General features: G+C 46.9%; 1 protein-coding gene across 1 annotated transcript; it reads right to left on the bottom strand.

The window, feature by feature from the left end:
* Nucleotides 1-15,691: 15,691 nt before the first annotated feature.
* On the bottom strand, nt 15,692-17,602 carry LOC127295351 (probable F-box protein At1g44080). The gene is made up of 2 exons (XM_051325291.2): nt 17,461-17,602; nt 15,692-17,241 (listed from the first exon to the last, which is right to left on the bottom strand). Exon 2 carries the CDS (start codon nt 17,218-17,220, stop codon nt 16,060-16,062), a length of 1,161 nt encoding a protein of 386 aa, XP_051181251.1. The 5' UTR covers nt 17,221-17,241; nt 17,461-17,602; the 3' UTR covers nt 15,692-16,059.
* Nucleotides 17,603-18,318: the final 716 nt, after the last annotated feature.

Consider the following 18,318-nt stretch of genomic DNA (forward strand, 5'->3'; position numbering starts at 1 on the left):
AAGGATCATCGCATCAATGTCATTGGGACCAAATGGGTATTCAAGAACAAGCAAGATGAGAATGGCATTGTCATACGAAACAAAGCAAGGTTAGTGGCGCAAGGGTTTGCCCAAATAGAAGGTATGGACTTTGAGGATACCTTTGCGCCGGTAGCCCGTCTTGAAGCTATTCGTCTTTTGCTTGCATTTGCATCTTTCCACAATTTTAAATTGTATCAAATGGATGTGAAAAGTGCATTTTTGAATGGTCCCATAAAAGAAACCGCATATGTGGCTCAACCCCCGGGTTTCGAAGACCCATGCCGACCCAACCATGTGTATTTACTCCATAAGGCACTCTACGGTCTCAAGCAAGCTCCACGTGCTTGGTATGAGTTCCTTAGGGATTTCTTACTACATGATGGGTTTTGCATGGGTACGGTCGATTCCACCCTTTTCACTAAGCGGGTTAAAGGGGGTGGCCTATTTATATGTCAAATATATGTTGATGATATTATCTTTGGTGGAACTAACCCCAATCATAACAAAGCTTTTGAGCTATTGATGACTAGGAAATTTGAGATGTCCATGATGGGAGAGTTGAAGTTCTTCCTAGGCTTCCAATTGAGGCAACTTGCAAAAGGCACCTTCATCTCTCAAGAAAAGTATGTGAGGGACATGCTCAAGAAATTCAACATGACCAATGCAAGCCCAATGAAGACACCCATGCCCGTAAAGGGACAACTTGGCTCATGTGACGGTGAGAAGGATGTGGACATAAAGGTATACCGCTCCATGATAGGATCCTTGCTCCACCTTTGTGCCTCTAGGCCGGATATCATGCTAAGTGTAGGGATGTGTGCTCGTTTTCAATCCGCTCCCAAGGAGAGCCATTTAATGGCGGTCAAACGGATTCTAAGATACCTTGTTCTCACTCCTACTCTCGGGCTATGGTATCCAAAGGGGTCAACCTTTGAACTCATTGGCTATTCGGATTCCGATTGGGCCGGTGATAAGGTTGACCGGAAGTCTACCTCCGGGGCTTGCCAATTTATTGGCCGGTCATTGGTGAGTTGGTCATCCAAGAAACAAAACTCCACCGCCCTATCCACCGCTGAAGCCGAATACATATCCGCGGCATCTTGTTGCACTCAATTGATATGGATGAAGCAAACCTTGAAAGACTATGGTGTGTCTCTTGGTACGGTGCCTCTTATTTGTGACAATGAAAGTGTAATAAAGATCGCCAACAGCCCGGTTCAACATTGTCGCACCAAACATATTGACATTCGCCATCACTTCCTACGTGATCATGTTGCCAATAAGGATATTGATCTCACTTATGTGGGAACAACCTACCAATTGACGGATATTTTCACTAAGCCTTTGGATGAAGCCCGATTTGTTAACTTGAGAGGATAACTTGGTATTCTTGATCCTAAAAATTTGGATTGATTAACGTCTTGCACTATATTCTTGCATTTATCTTGCTATCTAGCTTAGAGGCATAACACATATGGGGATAGTCATCCTACCATGTCTTGGTATGATGCATACCTATGTGTGCAACATAAATAGACCCAATGTCATTATATGGACCCAAGCATGTCTCTTCGAGGTCTCATGACATTTGCGCTTTCACATAGGGGGAGTAATCCCCCGCCCCTCATTGAGCCTTCATTACAACTTGATTTGACTATATAAGGCCAAATGATCTTATTGCAAAAATCATTTCCAAATGACTTATGATTCTTGATATATATTTCGAATCATGCCCATTGTTGCTATTTACATCTTGTTTGGATTTTCTCTCCAATGGGTATGCCTAGAGAACTTTGTGTTTCCAACCTCATGTCTATGCTCATCTCATCATCATCATCTATCTATATGTACATGTCATCATCTGAGCATTCACACACATTTACACAAAGCATAGGGGCAAAACGAGGCAAAACAAGACAAAACTGGGCTGGCCGGTCCCTGGCCCGGTTGGACCGGGCTCTGGGCCGGATCAGCCGGCGCCAGGTCTGGTCGACCGGGCGCCCGACCGGCCGCGCGGCCTGATATTAGTTGGGAGGGGATACCCCTTGGGGTCATCTTCCTCATTATCCCCCAACTCCCAAACCTCCATGGTCGGCGCCTTCATCACCTCCACCATGATCTAGGCCCTTCCCACCACAAGAATCCCCTCAAACTCCACCAAATCATAGATCGGGCTCCTTGGAACATCTCCACCGAAGGATTTGGTCCCCCTCAAGCTAGTTTGGGAAATTTTGGAGTTCTTGATTTTTCAAGCCCTACCTCGTGTTCTTCTTGCTCTCTTGATCAAGGAGGACAATGTCTTCGGGTAATGTACTCTCCCTTCCTCCCTAATTTCTAGTCCTCATCACACATTGCAAGTTTTTGACAAAATTTGAGGAAATCTTAGGGTTAGGGTTAGGGTTTGTAAGTCCTCATGCCTTTAGAGTGTCTCACCACACAAAGCACATACTCCACTCTATTGCTATAGTCTATATTCAAGTTTTTGAGTTTTTGCATTAATTTGTGGTAGAAAATCTGGGCAACTCTTCACAAGTCGACAGATCCGGTCTGCCGCCCGGTCAACCGGCCTCTCAACCGGCCGGCCCGGCGTGTCGCCCGGTCTGACCGGATTGGCAACCGGCTCGTCCGGTCTGCCGCCCTGTTGGACCGGCCTGTGCGCCGGATCGCCCAGTTTTTCGCGCAATCTCATCAATACACTTGGTTATATGCTATGCTTTTTGGTTTCCCTCTTATTGATGACATGTACACTTACCCCACTGCTATCCTCGCTCTATTCTCTCATTCACAGGAAGTTGGAGTGGTGAACCACGTGGCACTGTTGCCAAGCGAGGACGGACTGCTGAGAATCCACCCCGCCGTGCTAGTGGTCGTGTACGTCCTGCAGCTCATCAGACTACTAACACTGCCAGCTCGGAGGGGAGAAGAACCAAGTCAGTTGGTGGTAAGAAAAAGGATAAGCATGCCGCCCAAGAATATGATGAAATAGTGCCAGATTTCAATCTTGCGGATGCACACCATGATGATTGGCGGGAAGTGAGGATGGTGAATCCGTACCGCTATGAACACCGGACTTACACGGGTGGGGACAAGTTCTTCTGGACCAAGACACAAGCAACCCTATGTCATGGTTTCTATGATACTCAAGAGTGTATGAAGAATGGGGCTGTTGTGATGCCCAAGGCCATCAATCCTGAGGAGATTGCCTTGCATGAAGCCACAAAGTACCGCTTTGTGGTTGAAACCTTGAAGGGTATGGGACTATATGACCTTGTGTGCCTCAAGCCCGATGATACACAAGAAGATCCCACCTATTGTCCTCTGCTAGTCTGTCAGTTCCATTGCACAATCTTCTTCCATGATGATGCGGACCGCACCATGACTTGGATGACTGGCAGGGAGAAGTACTCCTGCACCTATACACAGTTCCGTGCGGCCATGGGGTTTGGTGGTGACCGTGCTCAAGGGTACAGAATTCACTCTCGATCTAAGATGACTAGAGGTGACATCTCATTTTGCTATCCCTCTAACCCCACAGCTGGGCCTCCCACCATCTCCGGGATGTACTACTCATACTTGCTCTTGCCAAGATGTTCCGTGAAAGCCTCATCAGCAAGTCAGGAGACACTAGTGAAGTCAGGAACTATCACCTGAATCTGATGTACTACTGCCACCCTGCCAGGCTAAGGAAGATTGATGGGTGTGATCTTATTTACTGTGAGCTGAAGCGTGCAGTTATGGACCGCATGACTCCAAACTATGCTCAGTATGTTCAGCAGCTCATCAACAACATTGTTCCTGCTCCTCTCAACATTCTTGATGAAAAGGTCATCATGGAACCATTCAGATTCCCTACTCAGGATGGTCGCCCGGAAGTCCCTTCCATGATGCCCAACACTGAGCGCCGTTCCAAGGAACAACATGATCCTACAGCGAGCTCTAGCTACTCTCGGCGCCCTCAGCGTGGTGCCGCTCGCTTCTTCTCCAGCATGTGGCAGATGTGCAAGAACACCAATGATGTCGCACATCAGAGTCTTGCCTTGAACCAGGAGACACGGAGGAGACAGAGTGAGTTTTTGGCTGCACGGAATGCTCCTGTTCCTCCTTCTGGCCCTGAGATGGAGCCTGTGGTTGCACCTGCCTGGGAGATGCCTCCCATTACAGATGAGATGCTCCAGAACTTCGATCTGTCCATGTATGCTCATGGTGGCCCTCCTCCTCCGACTGCTCGTGCTCCCTCCCCTCCTGCTGATGATGATGATGAGGATGACGGTGGTGCGGCTGCGCGCGATGATGGCGAGAGCTCCTACTCCGTCGGGCATGATTTCTATTGACGGGTGCGATAGCATCTCTCCTCTTTTCTTCGCCTTTTTGGTGTTCCGATGCCAAAGGGGGAGAAGAGAGTAGAGTCTAGGACCATGGGGTTCACAAGCCATGGGAGGACCACGGGGTTCACAAGCCATGGGAGTTGCTTTATTTGGATCTTATATGGCTTGTGCTTATTTGCTTTGATATTTATCGAGAACCATTTGCTACTTTGAATAATTTGTGTATGGACGTGTATGGACGACTATGTGTATGCTTATTCACTATATTAGGATAATCAAGTTTTATGCTTATATATCTTGATTTACTTGTCCATACCATGCTTGTTTCCTAAAGATATTGGGGGAGCTTCTCATATTACACAAATGGTGCACTTTGCATTCAAACGCAAATTCTCCAAGTGCAGACATTATGGGGGAGCTGTCGTAATATCTTATATGGAATCAAGGTTTGGAGCTTATCATAATATCTATATGTGACTCTAGCTCGGTTTGTCATCGTATACCAAAAAGGGGGAGATTGTAAGGGTATTTTACCCTTATCCATTATTTTGGTAACAATGACACCGTGCTAGAGTATTTGACCTAATACGTTTATAAGGATTATCTCAGGTATTAGGCAAATAGGCATAAATGGTGTATCAAAGGAACAAGAAGGCTAAAGGAGACCCCCCACTTCAACAACAATCGAAAAGGGGTCTACAGCAGAAATCCGGTCTGCAGCCCGGTTGGACCGGCCTCCAGACCGGCCAGTCCGGCGTGCGGTCCGGTCGATCGGGCGCCAACCGGGCTTCGAAACAGCACATAATCGATCCGGTCATCGGCCCGGTCTGCCGGCCTCCTGACCGGCGGGTCCGGCGTATGGTCCGGTCGACCGGGCGCCAACCGGGCGCCAACCGGAGGAGCTCCTGGACGAAGAAAAGTGGGATCCGGTCCAGCATCCGGTCACAACCGGCAGGTCCGGTCACTGGTCCGGTCTGACCGGTCTTCAGACCGGACAGTCCGGTCAGGGGTCCGGTTGACCGGGTTTGTCGAGAGAAAAGCTGAGGTGGCAAGTGACCAACGGCCATATTTCGAAAAACACTATAAATAGGCCTTCTCCTACCTCAGAACAGTTAGGCACTACACTATAAACTGTTCTTGAGCTCTCTCTCTCTCTTACTCCATTGCTAGAAACACCAAAAGCCTCCGATCTCCCTCCTCCTCCACCCAAACTCAAATCCCTCCAGGGAATCACTAGAGGAGGACCCGATCTACTGTTCTACCAAGCCAAATCTCATTCCCCCGTGTATTCATCGAGAAGCTTGCTTCCTAGTGTTCCTTGGAAACCCTAGGTGGGCAAGAGGAGTCCGGAAGCATCCGGGCTGTGGATTTGCTCCGGGCAAGATTGTGAAGGTTTGGAGGCTACCTCAAAGTCTACCACAAGTGAGTGAGCTATTCCTTCGTGGGATAGGCTCCGGAGAATAGGGTGAGCCTTCGTGGCGTGGGGAATCCTTCGTGGGACCTCCACCCCTCCAAACGTGATGTACCTTCTTGCAAAGGAAGGGAACACGAGAATACATCCTCGTCTCCGCGTGCTATCGGTTATCTCTAACCGAACTCCTTACTTGTGATTTAACTGCCTGAGAGAGCCTTCGTGCTCGAGTTAGTTGTATCCTCATATAGGTTGCTTCACCTAGTTTGCATTAGGCTCACCTTGATATTCCGCAAAGCCTAATATTGCAAAGAAAGAATTAAAATCTGTAGAAACCTATTCACCCCCCCTCTAGGTTTACCATCTCTATACTTTCACTTTTTGATGCCCTCTTTTGCTTCAACTCTTATTTCTTGCGAGTGCATCATTAAAATTACGGAGCCCATCTTAATGGCCATAAAGAAATCATTTATTGGGAGATAACCCATGTTTTTATTTTGCTATTGTTTTGTTGTGTCTTGGAAGTTGTTACTACTGTAGCAACCTCTCCTTATCTTTATTTTATTGCATTGTTGTGCCAAGTAAAGTCTTTGATAGAAGGTTGATACTAGATTTGGATTACTGCGCAAAAACAGATTTCTTGCTGTCACGAATTTGAGTAGGCCTCTCTGTAGGTAACTCAGAAAAATCTGCAATTTTCGTGTGTGATCCTCAGATATGTACGCAACTTTCATTCAATTTGAGCTTTTTCATCTGAGCAAGTTAAGTGCCTCTAAATTTTTTGTCTTTACGGACTGTTCTGTTTTGACAGATTCTGCCTTTTATTTCGCATTGCCTCTTTTGCTATGTTGGATGGATTTCTTTGTTCCATTAACTTTCAGTAGCTTTGAGCAATGTCCAGAAGTGTTAAGAATGATTGTGTCACCTCTGAATATGTGAATTTTTGATTATGCACTAACCCTCTAATGAGTTTGTTTTAAGTTTGGTGTGGAGGAAGTTTTCAACGGTCAAGAGAGGAGGATGATACAATATGATCAAAAAGAGTGAAAAATCTAAGCTTGGGGATGCCCCCATGGTTCATCCCTGCATATTTCAAGAAGACTCAAGCATCTAAGCTTGGGGATGCCCAAGGCATCCCCTTCTTTATCGACAACTTATCAGGTCACCTCTAGTAAAACTATATTTTTATTCCGTCACATCTTATGTGTTTTACTTGGAGCGTCTCTATGTTTTTATTTTTGTTTTTGTTTGAATAAACTCGGATCCTAGCATTCCTTGTGTGGGAGAGAGACACGCTCCGCTTGTTCATATGAACACTGGTGTTCTTAGCTTTACTTTTAATGATCATGGCGAAGGGTGAAACTGCTTCGTTCATTGTTATTTGGTTGGAAACAGAAAATGCTTCATGTGGTAATTAGTATATGGTCTTGAATAATTTGATATTTGGCAATTGTTTTGCTCAATAGATCATGTTTAAGCTCTTGCATCATGTACTTTGCACCTATTAATGAAGAACTGCCATAGAGCTTGTTAAAATTTGGTTTGCATGATTGGTCTCTCTAAAGTCTAGATATTTTCCGGTGAAGTGTTTGAGCAACAAGGAAGACAGTGTGGAGTCTTATAATGCTTGCAATATGTTCTTATGTAAGTTTTGCTGTACCGGTTCATACTTGTGTTTGCTTCAAACAACCTTGCTAGCCAAATCCTTGTACTGAGAGGGAATGCTTCTCATGCATCCAAAACCTTCAGCCAAAACCTATGCCATTTGTGTCCACCATAACTACCTACTATGTGGTATTTCTCTGCCATTCCAAGTAAATTGCTTGCGTGCTACCTTTAAAATTTCATTCCTTGTCTTTGCAATACATAGCTCATGGGAAAGTAGCCTAAAAACTATTGTGGTAAAGAATATGTAGCTTATGTATCTTATTTCTTATAAGTTGCGTGTTGAGCGGTAACCATGTTTCTGGGGACGCCATCAACTGTTACACTTTTGTTGAATATCATGTGAGTTGCTATGCATGTTCGTCTTGTCTGAAGTAAGGGTGATTTGTCATGATTAAATGGTTTGAGTATGCATATTGTTAGAGAAGAACATTGGGCCGCTAACCAAAGCCATGTATCATGGTGGAAGTTTCAGTTTGGACATTAATCCTCAATCTCTTATGAGAATATTATCTATTGTTGAATGCTTAAGCATTAAAGAGGAGTCCATTATCTGTTTTCTATGTTGTCCCGGTATGGATGTCCTCAAGTTGAGATTTATCAAAAACGAGAAATCAAATGTGATCTATCTCCTTGGACCTTTGTACATGCGGCATAGAGGTACCCCTTTGTGACACTTGGTTGAAACATATGTAATGCAATGATAATCCATGGAAATCCGAGCTAATTAGGACAAGGTGCGAGCACTATTGGTATTCCATGCATGAGGCTTGCAACTTATAGGATGTTTTATGCATAACACATATGAATTATTACTACCGTTGAAAAAATTGTTTCCATGTTTTCAAAATAAAAAGCTCTAGCACATAAGTAATCCCTGCTTCCCTCTGCGAAGGGCCTTTTTTTATTTTATGTTGAGTCAGTTTACCTACTTCTTTCCATCTTAGAAGCAAACACTTGTGTCAACTGTGTGCATTGATTCCTACATACTTGCTTATTTGCACTCATCATATTACTTTGTGTTAACAATTATCCATGAGATATACATGTTGAAGTTGAAAGCAACCGCTGAAACTTATTTCTTCCTTTGTATTGCTTCAAAACCTTCTATTAAGAATCTATTGCTTTATGAGTTAACTCTTATGCAAGACTTATTGATGCTTGTCTTGAAAGTACTATTCATGAAAAGTCTTTGCTATATGATTCAGTTGTTTAGTCATTATCTTTACCATTGCTTTGAATCACTTCATTCATCTCATATGCTTTACAATAGTATGATCAAGATTATGTTAGTAGCATGTCACTTCAGAAATTATCCTTATTATCGTTTACCTACTCGAGGGCGAGTAGGAACTAAGCTTGGGGATGCTTGATACGTCTCCAACGTATCTATAATTTCTGATGTTCCATGCTAGTTTTATGACAATACCTACATGTTTTGCTCACACTTTATAATGATTTCATGCATTTTCCGGAACTAACCTATTAACAAGATGTCGAAGTGCCAGTTCCTGTTTTCTGGTGTTTTTGGTTCCAGAAAGGCTGTTCGGGCAATATTCTCGGAATTCGACGAAACAAAGGCCAAAGATCTTATTTCACCGAGACGGACCAGAACACCGAAGGAGAGCCGGAGGGGAGGCCCAGGGCTCCCAGACCACAGGGCGGTGCGGCCTAGAGGGGGGGGGGGCGCCAGCCTATGGGGTGGGCCCCCAAGCACCCCCTCGCGCCGCCTCTTCGCCTACATTATCCCTCGTGACCTAAAAACTCGAGACCAATTGACGAAACTCCGGAAAGACTCCAGGTACGCTGCTGCCATTGCGAAACTCTGTTTCGGGGGACAGAAGTCTCTGTTCCGGCACGCCGCCGGGACGGGGAATTGCCCCCGGAGTCATCTCCATCGACACCAACGCCATCTTCATCGCCGTTGCTGTCTCCCATGATGAGGAGGGAGTAGTTCTCCCCCGAGGCTGAGGGATCTACCGGTAGCTATGTGGTTCATCTCTCTCTCCCATGGTGTGATCTTTATGTGATCATGAGCTTTGTATCACTATTAATCTATGTGCTACTCTAGTGATGTTATTAAAGTAGTCTATTCCTCCTCCATGATGTAATGTTGACAGTGTGTGCATCATGTATTACTTGGCGTAGGTTATGATTGTAATCTCTTGTAGATTATGAAGTTAACTATTACTATGATAGTATTGATGTGATCTATTCCCACTTTCATAGCTATTGTTGACAGTGTGTATGCTATGTTAGTACTCGGTCTAAATTGCAACGGTCTATTATGCACTCTAGAGGTTACTTTAATATGAACTTCGGATGTTGCGGAGCTTGTTTACTCCGGCTTGAGGTGTGCTTTTATAGCCCTACACAATGAATGGTGTTTGTTATCCAACAAGAGAGTGTGAGAAAGTAGCACAAGTGAAGAGAAGTTATTTATTTATGTGATCATTGTTGAGAGTGTTCACTAGTGAAAGTATGATCCCTAGGCCTTGTTTCCAAATATCGAATCACCGTTTATTTACTGTTCTACTGCATGTTTACTTGCTGCCATATTTATTTCAGATTGTTATTACCACTCATATTCATCCATATCACTTGCATCTTACTATCTCTTCGCCGAACTAGTGCACCTATACATCTGACAAGTGTATTAGGTGTGTTGGGGACACAAGAGACTTCCTGTATCGTAACTGCAGGGTTGCTTGAGAGGGATATCTTTGACCTCTACCTCCCTGAGTTCGATAAACCTTGGGTGATTCACTTAAGGGAAACTTGCTGCTGTTCTACAAACCTCTGCTCTTGGAGGCCCAACACTGTCTACAGGAATAGAAGCGTGCGTAGACATCACACCCCAAAGAGAGATGGAAAAATTGAGGAGATTGCTAAGTTTGTTGAAGTCCCTATGCCAAAAAAAACTACAAATTTACTGTAAATCTAGATGGAACTCTATCTTTACAATGCTTAGTATTGCTTGTCCTTACAAAGCTATCTTTGAGTGTGCTAAGAATGTGGATAAGAAATATGATTGTCTTCCTACTGATATTTAGTGGGAGTTTGCAATTGATGTGGTAGAGAGGTTGAGGTTGTCCTTCAAGATTACTGAGCTCTTTTCTAGAATAAATTATGTTACTACCAACATTTACTTTCCTCAAATATGTGAAATCAAAGCAAACATGAGAAAGTGGTACAATTCTAGCAATGAAATTATAAGGAACATTTGATAAGTACTGGACTGACATACAAGGTCTGATGGGAATTGCTACACTTCTAGATCCTAGATACAAACATGACATGTTAAACACTTGCTTTGCAATGCTTCATGGTGTTTCTGAGGATGAGAGTGAGATCTATGTTAGAGAAGTCATCGATCTATTAACCAAATTGCTAGAGGAATACCATGTTGATGAAGATACTCCAGAAACATCAAAATCTATGGAAGAAGTACCAGCAGAACTTATGTCAATGTTTAGTGCCGTGTGGCTAAAAGAAGGCTAGCAACAAGAAGGTTCTTCTCTGAGTTGGATAAGTATTTGGAGGATAATTATGTTCCACCAGATACAAAGAATTTCAATGTCCTAGACTGGTGGAAGGTTGCTGGAACAAGGTACCCAACTCTGAGATTGGTTGCACGCGACATCTATGCCATTCCAATCAGCACGGTTGCTTCAGAATCATCATTCTCTACAAGTGGGAGAGTACTAAGTGTCCCCGTTGCCAAATGGACCGTTCTCTATGTGAAAATTAATGTTAAAGTTTGCCTTTTAATGATCTTATCAGTGTTTTTTTAACGAATATAGTACAAACGTAGACGCTTCCACATACATACATCCGATCACCTCTATGAATGTATGCACACACGCTACTCCTATGAGCACCTCCGAGTGTTTGAACCAAATAAAAATTGATCTAGCAAGTCTTGACATTGACGAAGTCATCACAAACATCCCGTTATTGACAAGGTCACCTCCTGCTAAAAGGATATTCCATCTTCACGAGACACCAAAGTATTAAACTCGGGGTTTAAACTCTGGTGGGCTAGCTGGAGGTTTCACTGTCGTCCTAAGCATCCAACCACACCACAAATTGGTTCTAAATTACTAATTGATCTTACAGCGTGTTTGGTAACTTAGAGACGGGGAATGAGAGTTCAGGGGTGGGAGTTGGCTAGATGGGAAATAGACTTTTAATCCCAATCCCTTGTTTGGTGTGCGTTGGAGAGTACGTCTCATATATACCATGGGCAGCTTCACCTTTGCACAACCCTTTACGCCGCCTACTTCTGCAGGATGGCAAACATTGTCGTCGCCATATTCTGGATCATACCAGAAACTTCCACTACGCTGCCACAAGAATGTTCTCCTAACTCCGAAAGTGTTTCGAAGATCCATAGGAAGCAACCGGCTTTGCTCAAGTGCAGGAGTAACGTGACGTCGATTTACCCAAGGACCTTTGTCTCATTTTATTTCTTGTAAGGGTTGAAATATCTTTAAAACCTGGCATTGGCCTTCCCAAAAGAAAAACACTAGCTAAGTTCACAAAATTCTTGGGTTTTCCGGTAATGGGCTTTACGCATGCATTCTTATCCTATTCGTGTGGTTTTTTCCTTGGATCAAAGAGAAATGCCGGTATAAAATTGCTAAGAATTGCTTTCAATAAAATATCTTATTTACACTACTCATTTGCATAGGATGGAGCCATTTTCTTGTGTTTTCCATGTGTTTGGTACAAATAACTTTTTGTACAATTTTCGTATTTGTTGCTCTATTTGTGCCTACAATCCTATCAAGATCATGTGTTTTTGGTATTCTAGTGGTATTTATTCCTTGAATCCAAAGAAGCTAAGTCCGTAACTGACGGTACCCACTCATTTGCTCACAATCAATGGATATGACCGATCATGTGTGTGTGCGCTTGTGTAACCGCATGAGTGCATATGATTTGGAGATAAAGAAGCCATGCGTACCCCTCGTACTAGTCGATGTTTGGAGAATTGTTTGGAGAATCGGTCAATATATTTTCATAGGACAATAATGGTGAAATTGATTTTAGCCAATAGATATGACGTGCCATGAATACACTACATGTACAAAAAGAAAAGTGCAGCCTATCAGTTTGCACTAATGCACTATTTTTTTCGATAAAGGAAATATATTAATATCAAAACGATACCAATTACACCCAGCCTCTGCAACAACGCAGCACCCTAATGGCACTACGGATGCACACAGCCAAAAAAAGAAAAGAAAACTAAGAAACAAAAGTCCCGCTACAGTATCTCGGGCCTGACAACAGCAATACATCCACCGCCAAGACAACACCTGAAATACAGAATCTTCAAAAACGACGCCTCCAAGAAAGGAACAGTGCGCGAACACCATCGTCGTCCGATCAACGATCTTAGGTTTTCACCCTAAAGATAGTCCCCGCTCACAAAACAATGCCTCCAACAAGGTCATTGCCAGACACAACCAGTTAAGGCCAGACCTTGGGTTTTCACCCTGAAAGGTAGGACTCTGAACTTCACCTGTGTTGTCGCCCCCATTTTCATACCGCTGCTGTGAAGCCCGGAACACCAAGCAAGTCCCTCAACAACGCGGAGACTTGAACCTCCCTTAGCTAGTCCTCCCCTCCAGCCTTCATGAACTTCTCTTCTTCCGACTTTCATCATGGATCCATAGTCACTTGATGTCAACACAGAAAAAGAGCTTCGCGCCGCTCCCTCCAGAACCAATCGGTCGGAATAAAAGCATGGGTGCGCACGACCGAATACCACCGATCCAGCAAACTCCAGGCAAAAAGCACTATTACATTCGCCGGCGGAGCCTTCCGGAACTCAACACTCCGGCTAGATCACGAGTCCAGGCCTCCGGTAGGTCTTCCTCTTCACGCAAGAGAGACCCTAGGACCACCGCCTTTATTCAGGTCGAACCCCCACGTCGGCGACCATCCCGGGCTGGCCACTCCAACCCTCCACCGGCGACTCCGTCGCCGGCTTCCAAGCATCTCCATCTTGCCGCCGGAACGCGGTGATAGATCGATAGATCCACCACCACCAACCGCAGGCCAACCCTCTCCGGCGAAGAAGAGAGCCACCTCCACCGTCTTACCCAAAGTTGCTGCCCCGGGCGACCTCGTGTCGCGGGTGAAGCCCGAGATCGCTTCCACTCACCGGCGAGAGGCGGGGGGAAATTGGCGCAGGCCATGAGCCTGGCCGCCGCCCACCACCAGCCCCTGTCGGAGTGCTGCGGAGAGCCGACGGGAGGAGGGAGGCCGCAGCGCTGGCCGCCGCCGCCCATCCCAACCGGGCCGGCCGAGGGAGAGCCGACGGGAGAAGGGGGCGCAGCGCAGGCCGCCGTCGCCCAACCCATCCGCGCGCCCGCCATGGCGTCGAGGAAGGGGATCCGGCCGCCGTCCACCAGGCGTCGACGAGGAAGGGCCCCCGCCGCCGCCACGCCCCGAGGGTCTTTGCCCCGGCGGCGCTAAAGGCGGCGGCGGCGGCGGCGGCAGCGGCGGCGTTTAGGGCTGGAGAGTTACGGGAGGCTGGGAAGTTACGAGGAGATGGCCTCGGTTCGTAGTCCACTAATGCACTATATATATAGACGAAGATGCTATATGAATAGCATTGGGAAGACATAGCTCAGCTGGTTTGTAAAACAATACATCCACTCTACTTCTTGTCAACTACTTCGTATTAGAGTGGTCGAGGCTAACCGGTTCGATGCTATTACCGACATGACATTCGATCACTAGCTTTAAACATGGCGTAGGAGTTAGAGGCACCAGGAAATGTTGTATGCAAGTCATCGATGGCCGGTCTGCATGGGCTGACCACGGTACTATACGCTTGCTAACAGCTCTGCCATACCATACATTTCCGTGATCAATTTGGTTGTGATATTCAGAATCAGGATTTGGGATGGAAGCAGATCTTACAAGAGTACGAGCCGTGTCATGGACTGCCTGTGTTTCCTAGCAAAGAACACCGCAGCAGCTCAATTGGCAGCTCGCCGAAGGCCGAGGCACTCCCCTAGGCTCTGGTTAATGGTTCATCACATTCATAGGTATCAATGTTTTACCTCGAGGCACAATGACATCAAAACCAAATCTGAAGTACAATATTATATCTCCACATGGTTCATCACGAGTTCACAGCTTGCGCATAGGACAACTGCCAAGTTATCGAGCCATTAAGCTAGATATTTTTTTTTCGATAAAGGGAATATATTAATATCAAAACGATACCAATTGCACCCAGTTTCTGCAACAACGCACCACCCTAATGGCACTACAGATGCACACAGCCAAAAAGAAGAAAAGAAAACTAAGAAACAAAAGTCCCGCTACAGTATCTCGGACCTAACAACAGCAATACATCCACCGCCAAGACAACACCTGAAATACAGAATCTCCAAAAACGACGTCTCCAAGAAGGGAAGAGTGCGCGAACACCATCGTCGCCCGATCAACGATCTTAGGTTTTCACCCAGAAGATAGTCCCCGCTCTCAAAACAATGCCTCCAAAAAGGTCATTGCCATGCACACAACTAGTTAAGGCCAGACCTTGGGTTTTCACCCTGAAAGGTATACTCTGAACTTCACCTGAGTTGTCGCCCCCACTTTCATACCGCTGCTGTGAAGCCCGGAACACCAAGCAAGTCCCTCAACAACGCGGAGACTTGAACCTCCCTTAGCTAGTCCTCCCCTCCGGCCTTCATGAACTTCTCTTCTTCCGACTTTCATCATGGATCCATAGTCACTTGATGTCAACACAGAAAAAGAGCTTCGCGCCGCTCCCTCCAGAACCAATCGGTCGGAATAAAAGCATGGGTGCGCACGACCGATCCAGCAAACTCCAGGCAAAAAGCACTGTTACATTCGCCGGCGGAGCCTTCCGGAACTCAACACTCCGGCTAGATCACGAGTCCAGGCCTCCGGTAGGTCTTCCTCTTCACGCAAGAGAGACCCTAGGACCACCGCCTTTATTCAGGTCGGACCCCCACGGCGGCGACCATCCCGGGCTTCCAAGCATCTCCATCTCGCCGCCGGAACGCGGTGATAGATCGATAGATCCACCACCACCAACCGCAGGCCAACCCTCTCCGGTGAAGAAGAGGGCCACCTCCACCGTCTTACCCAAGGCTGCTGCCCCGGGCGACCTCGTGTCGCGGGTGAAGCCCGAGATCGCCTCCACTCACCGGCGAGAGGCGGGGGGAAAATTGGCGCAGGCCATGACCTGGCCGCCGCCCACCACCAGCCCCTGTCGGAGTGCTGCGGCCGACGGGAGGAGGGAGGCCGCAGCGCTAGCCGCCGCCCATCCCAACCGCGCCAGCCGAGGGAGAGCCGACGGGAGAAGGGGGCGCAGCGCAGGCCGCCGCCGCCCAACCCATCCGCGCGCCCGCCATGCTTCGAGGAAGGTGATCCGGCCGCCGTCCACAGGCATAAGTTCATATAATCAAACACTGATGGATTTAAAAGCTTGCGTAGAATGCAACCACCATAATAAGCCTAGATGGATACTGATCCTGTAAACAGATTAAGCACCATGCAAGTTTCACAAAAGTAACCAAAACACCATGCCACGGTCAGATAGATAGTGATGCATCCAGGAGATCGCATAGGAACACCTTCAGTTCAGTTCTTCCAAGGGAGTAGCCATGTCGCAAGGCGGATCCTGTCACGCCCCCAGCAGACTGTGGGCAGAGGGGAGGAAACCTCCTGGCTTGTCATATCGTAGACACCGATGGAAGCGTTATCATCTTTGTAAAAGAAATTTCTGAAATTCAGCTCATCATCATCATCCAGGAAAAAGATACGGTCCCCTGGCATCCCATACTGAGACACGGGTATAGCCTGAGAGCACCTTCGGTCAAGAAAAAGCACCTGGTCGTCCCCCAGGGTCATCACATTGACCCACTGTGATCGCTTGAAGTCGGCCTCAAACACCTGAAACTCGTTCCGTTCAACCACAAATACATCGAGTATCAATCTAGAGACAATCATCCTGCGCACCATCAGCAATGCACCATGAGATTCAACCAAATAGAGCTTTTTATCAATCCTAGTGTCCTCGGTCCATAACAAATACTCAGGATTGCCATCGCCCTTGATGGCCAGTCGAATCCGAGAAACCTCTGGACCGCCGGTGGTTGTGTCCTGGCTGATGCTCACAACAAAGAGGTCCTCCTCGTGGGAGACGGCGCAGAGCTTGCCTCCATGGAACGCCATGTCTTCAAACGCCTTACACTTGTCATAGGCACGTACTGACCATGATGGGCCACCCGGCTGGCACACAAGAATCTGGCCGGTGACTCCATGGTTGATAAATGCTGCAACGAGGTTCGGCGAGCATAGCAATAGCTTCCTGAAGCAGAGATTCTTGTCTTTGATATGCAGCCATGTGCTGGTAGAAGGTTCCACAGGCACATTCTTCAGATCAGCATTAGGGGGACAGAGACGGACGCTGGACAGAGCAGGGAGCGTCACGGTGGCCCTGGAGAAGGGGTTGACGAGGAAGCATATGTCGTCCTGTGGGAATACGAGGTAGCTGTCGCAGGCGCTATTGAATCCAGCAAAGCCGCAGCCGGGAAAGCGGAACGGCTGGGTGCAGGGTAGGCTATAGAGCGTGCCGTCGGGGAGCGCAAGCAGGGGCAGTGGTGGTGGCACGGGGAGTTGCCGTGCGGCAGAGCGCCACTGGGGGCACACTCCGGCGAAGCGGGCGCGGTCAGCGTACGTGGGCAGGAGGCGGAGCACAAGACCGGCCAGCTCCAGTGGGATGTCCGACCACGACGGCATTGAGCACGGACGAGTCGACCTCTGCGAAGAAGTAGAACGGGGCAACAATATAAGCAAGCCGGACGAAAAACAACGAAATGCATCTGGAATCAGGGCGCAACACATCCGCAGAGACTGGCAGCGCGGAGGAGCAATGCGTCGAATACATGGTGTGCATGGCCAGTGAACACGGCGGGAGCAGACAAGCCAGTGCGGAGGAGAAGGCGGCCGCAGGCGTATGATAAGGAGCGAGGATTATACCAGATATCAGCCGGCCAGGGGTCGGCACGAGGGTCGCTGTGCTGATCTTGGTGGATGGCTGCCGCCGCCGTCGCCGCCCGCTGACGCACTCTTCTGTTGGGGTGAATGAGCAGGGAAGGGGAGTGAAATGTGGTGGCTTGGAAGTAGTGGATCCAAGTGCCAAGTGCAACCCAGCAGTGAGCTAGCTATTCCGACAAATGGCCTTGAAGGCCCAACAGAATTACCGCTCTTCTTCTTTTTTCCTCTCAAAAATGTGATACGATTCTTGACATCCTGGCCTGCTTTGATTTCTCATGTGTTTTCTCACAAACGAAAAAATAAGAGGGGTGTTTTATTTGCACCATAAAAGCATCTTCACCGACACCCTCTAAATATGTGTCAGGAGTGCGCTATGAGGAGATGTCGGCACATGCTTTCCAATTTGGAAAGAGGTTGCCCACACCGCTGAATCCCGATAAAAGCTCCTAATAAAACTTTGAACAATCAAATGTAAATAAATTGTGAAATTTTATTTATATTTCATTCAAATTTAAACATTGGAGGTTTCTGCTAACCCTCTCTTTCTTCTCTCGAAGGAAAAAGACATCCAGAAATCTACACTAGAGGTTCGTGCTGGCTCTCGCCTTTTCCGCAACATTCACAAACCTATACTAGAAGCTTTTGTCGTCCTTACCATCTTCGTTGTAAAGGAAGAACATCTGAAAACCTAAACTTCGACATCCTTGCCATCGTCGTGATAGTGTCTACGACAACACCATCGAACACTTTCACCCTGACCTCGTTGTCGCCTTTGTACTTGAAGTTCAGCAAACAGCCGACCTCCAGGTTGTGGGCGCGGTCGAGCCTCACCCAGCCGGT

Source organism: Lolium perenne, chromosome 4 (genome assembly GCF_019359855.2).
Source record: "Lolium perenne isolate Kyuss_39 chromosome 4, Kyuss_2.0, whole genome shotgun sequence".
NCBI lineage: Eukaryota > Viridiplantae > Streptophyta > Magnoliopsida > Poales > Poaceae > Lolium > Lolium perenne.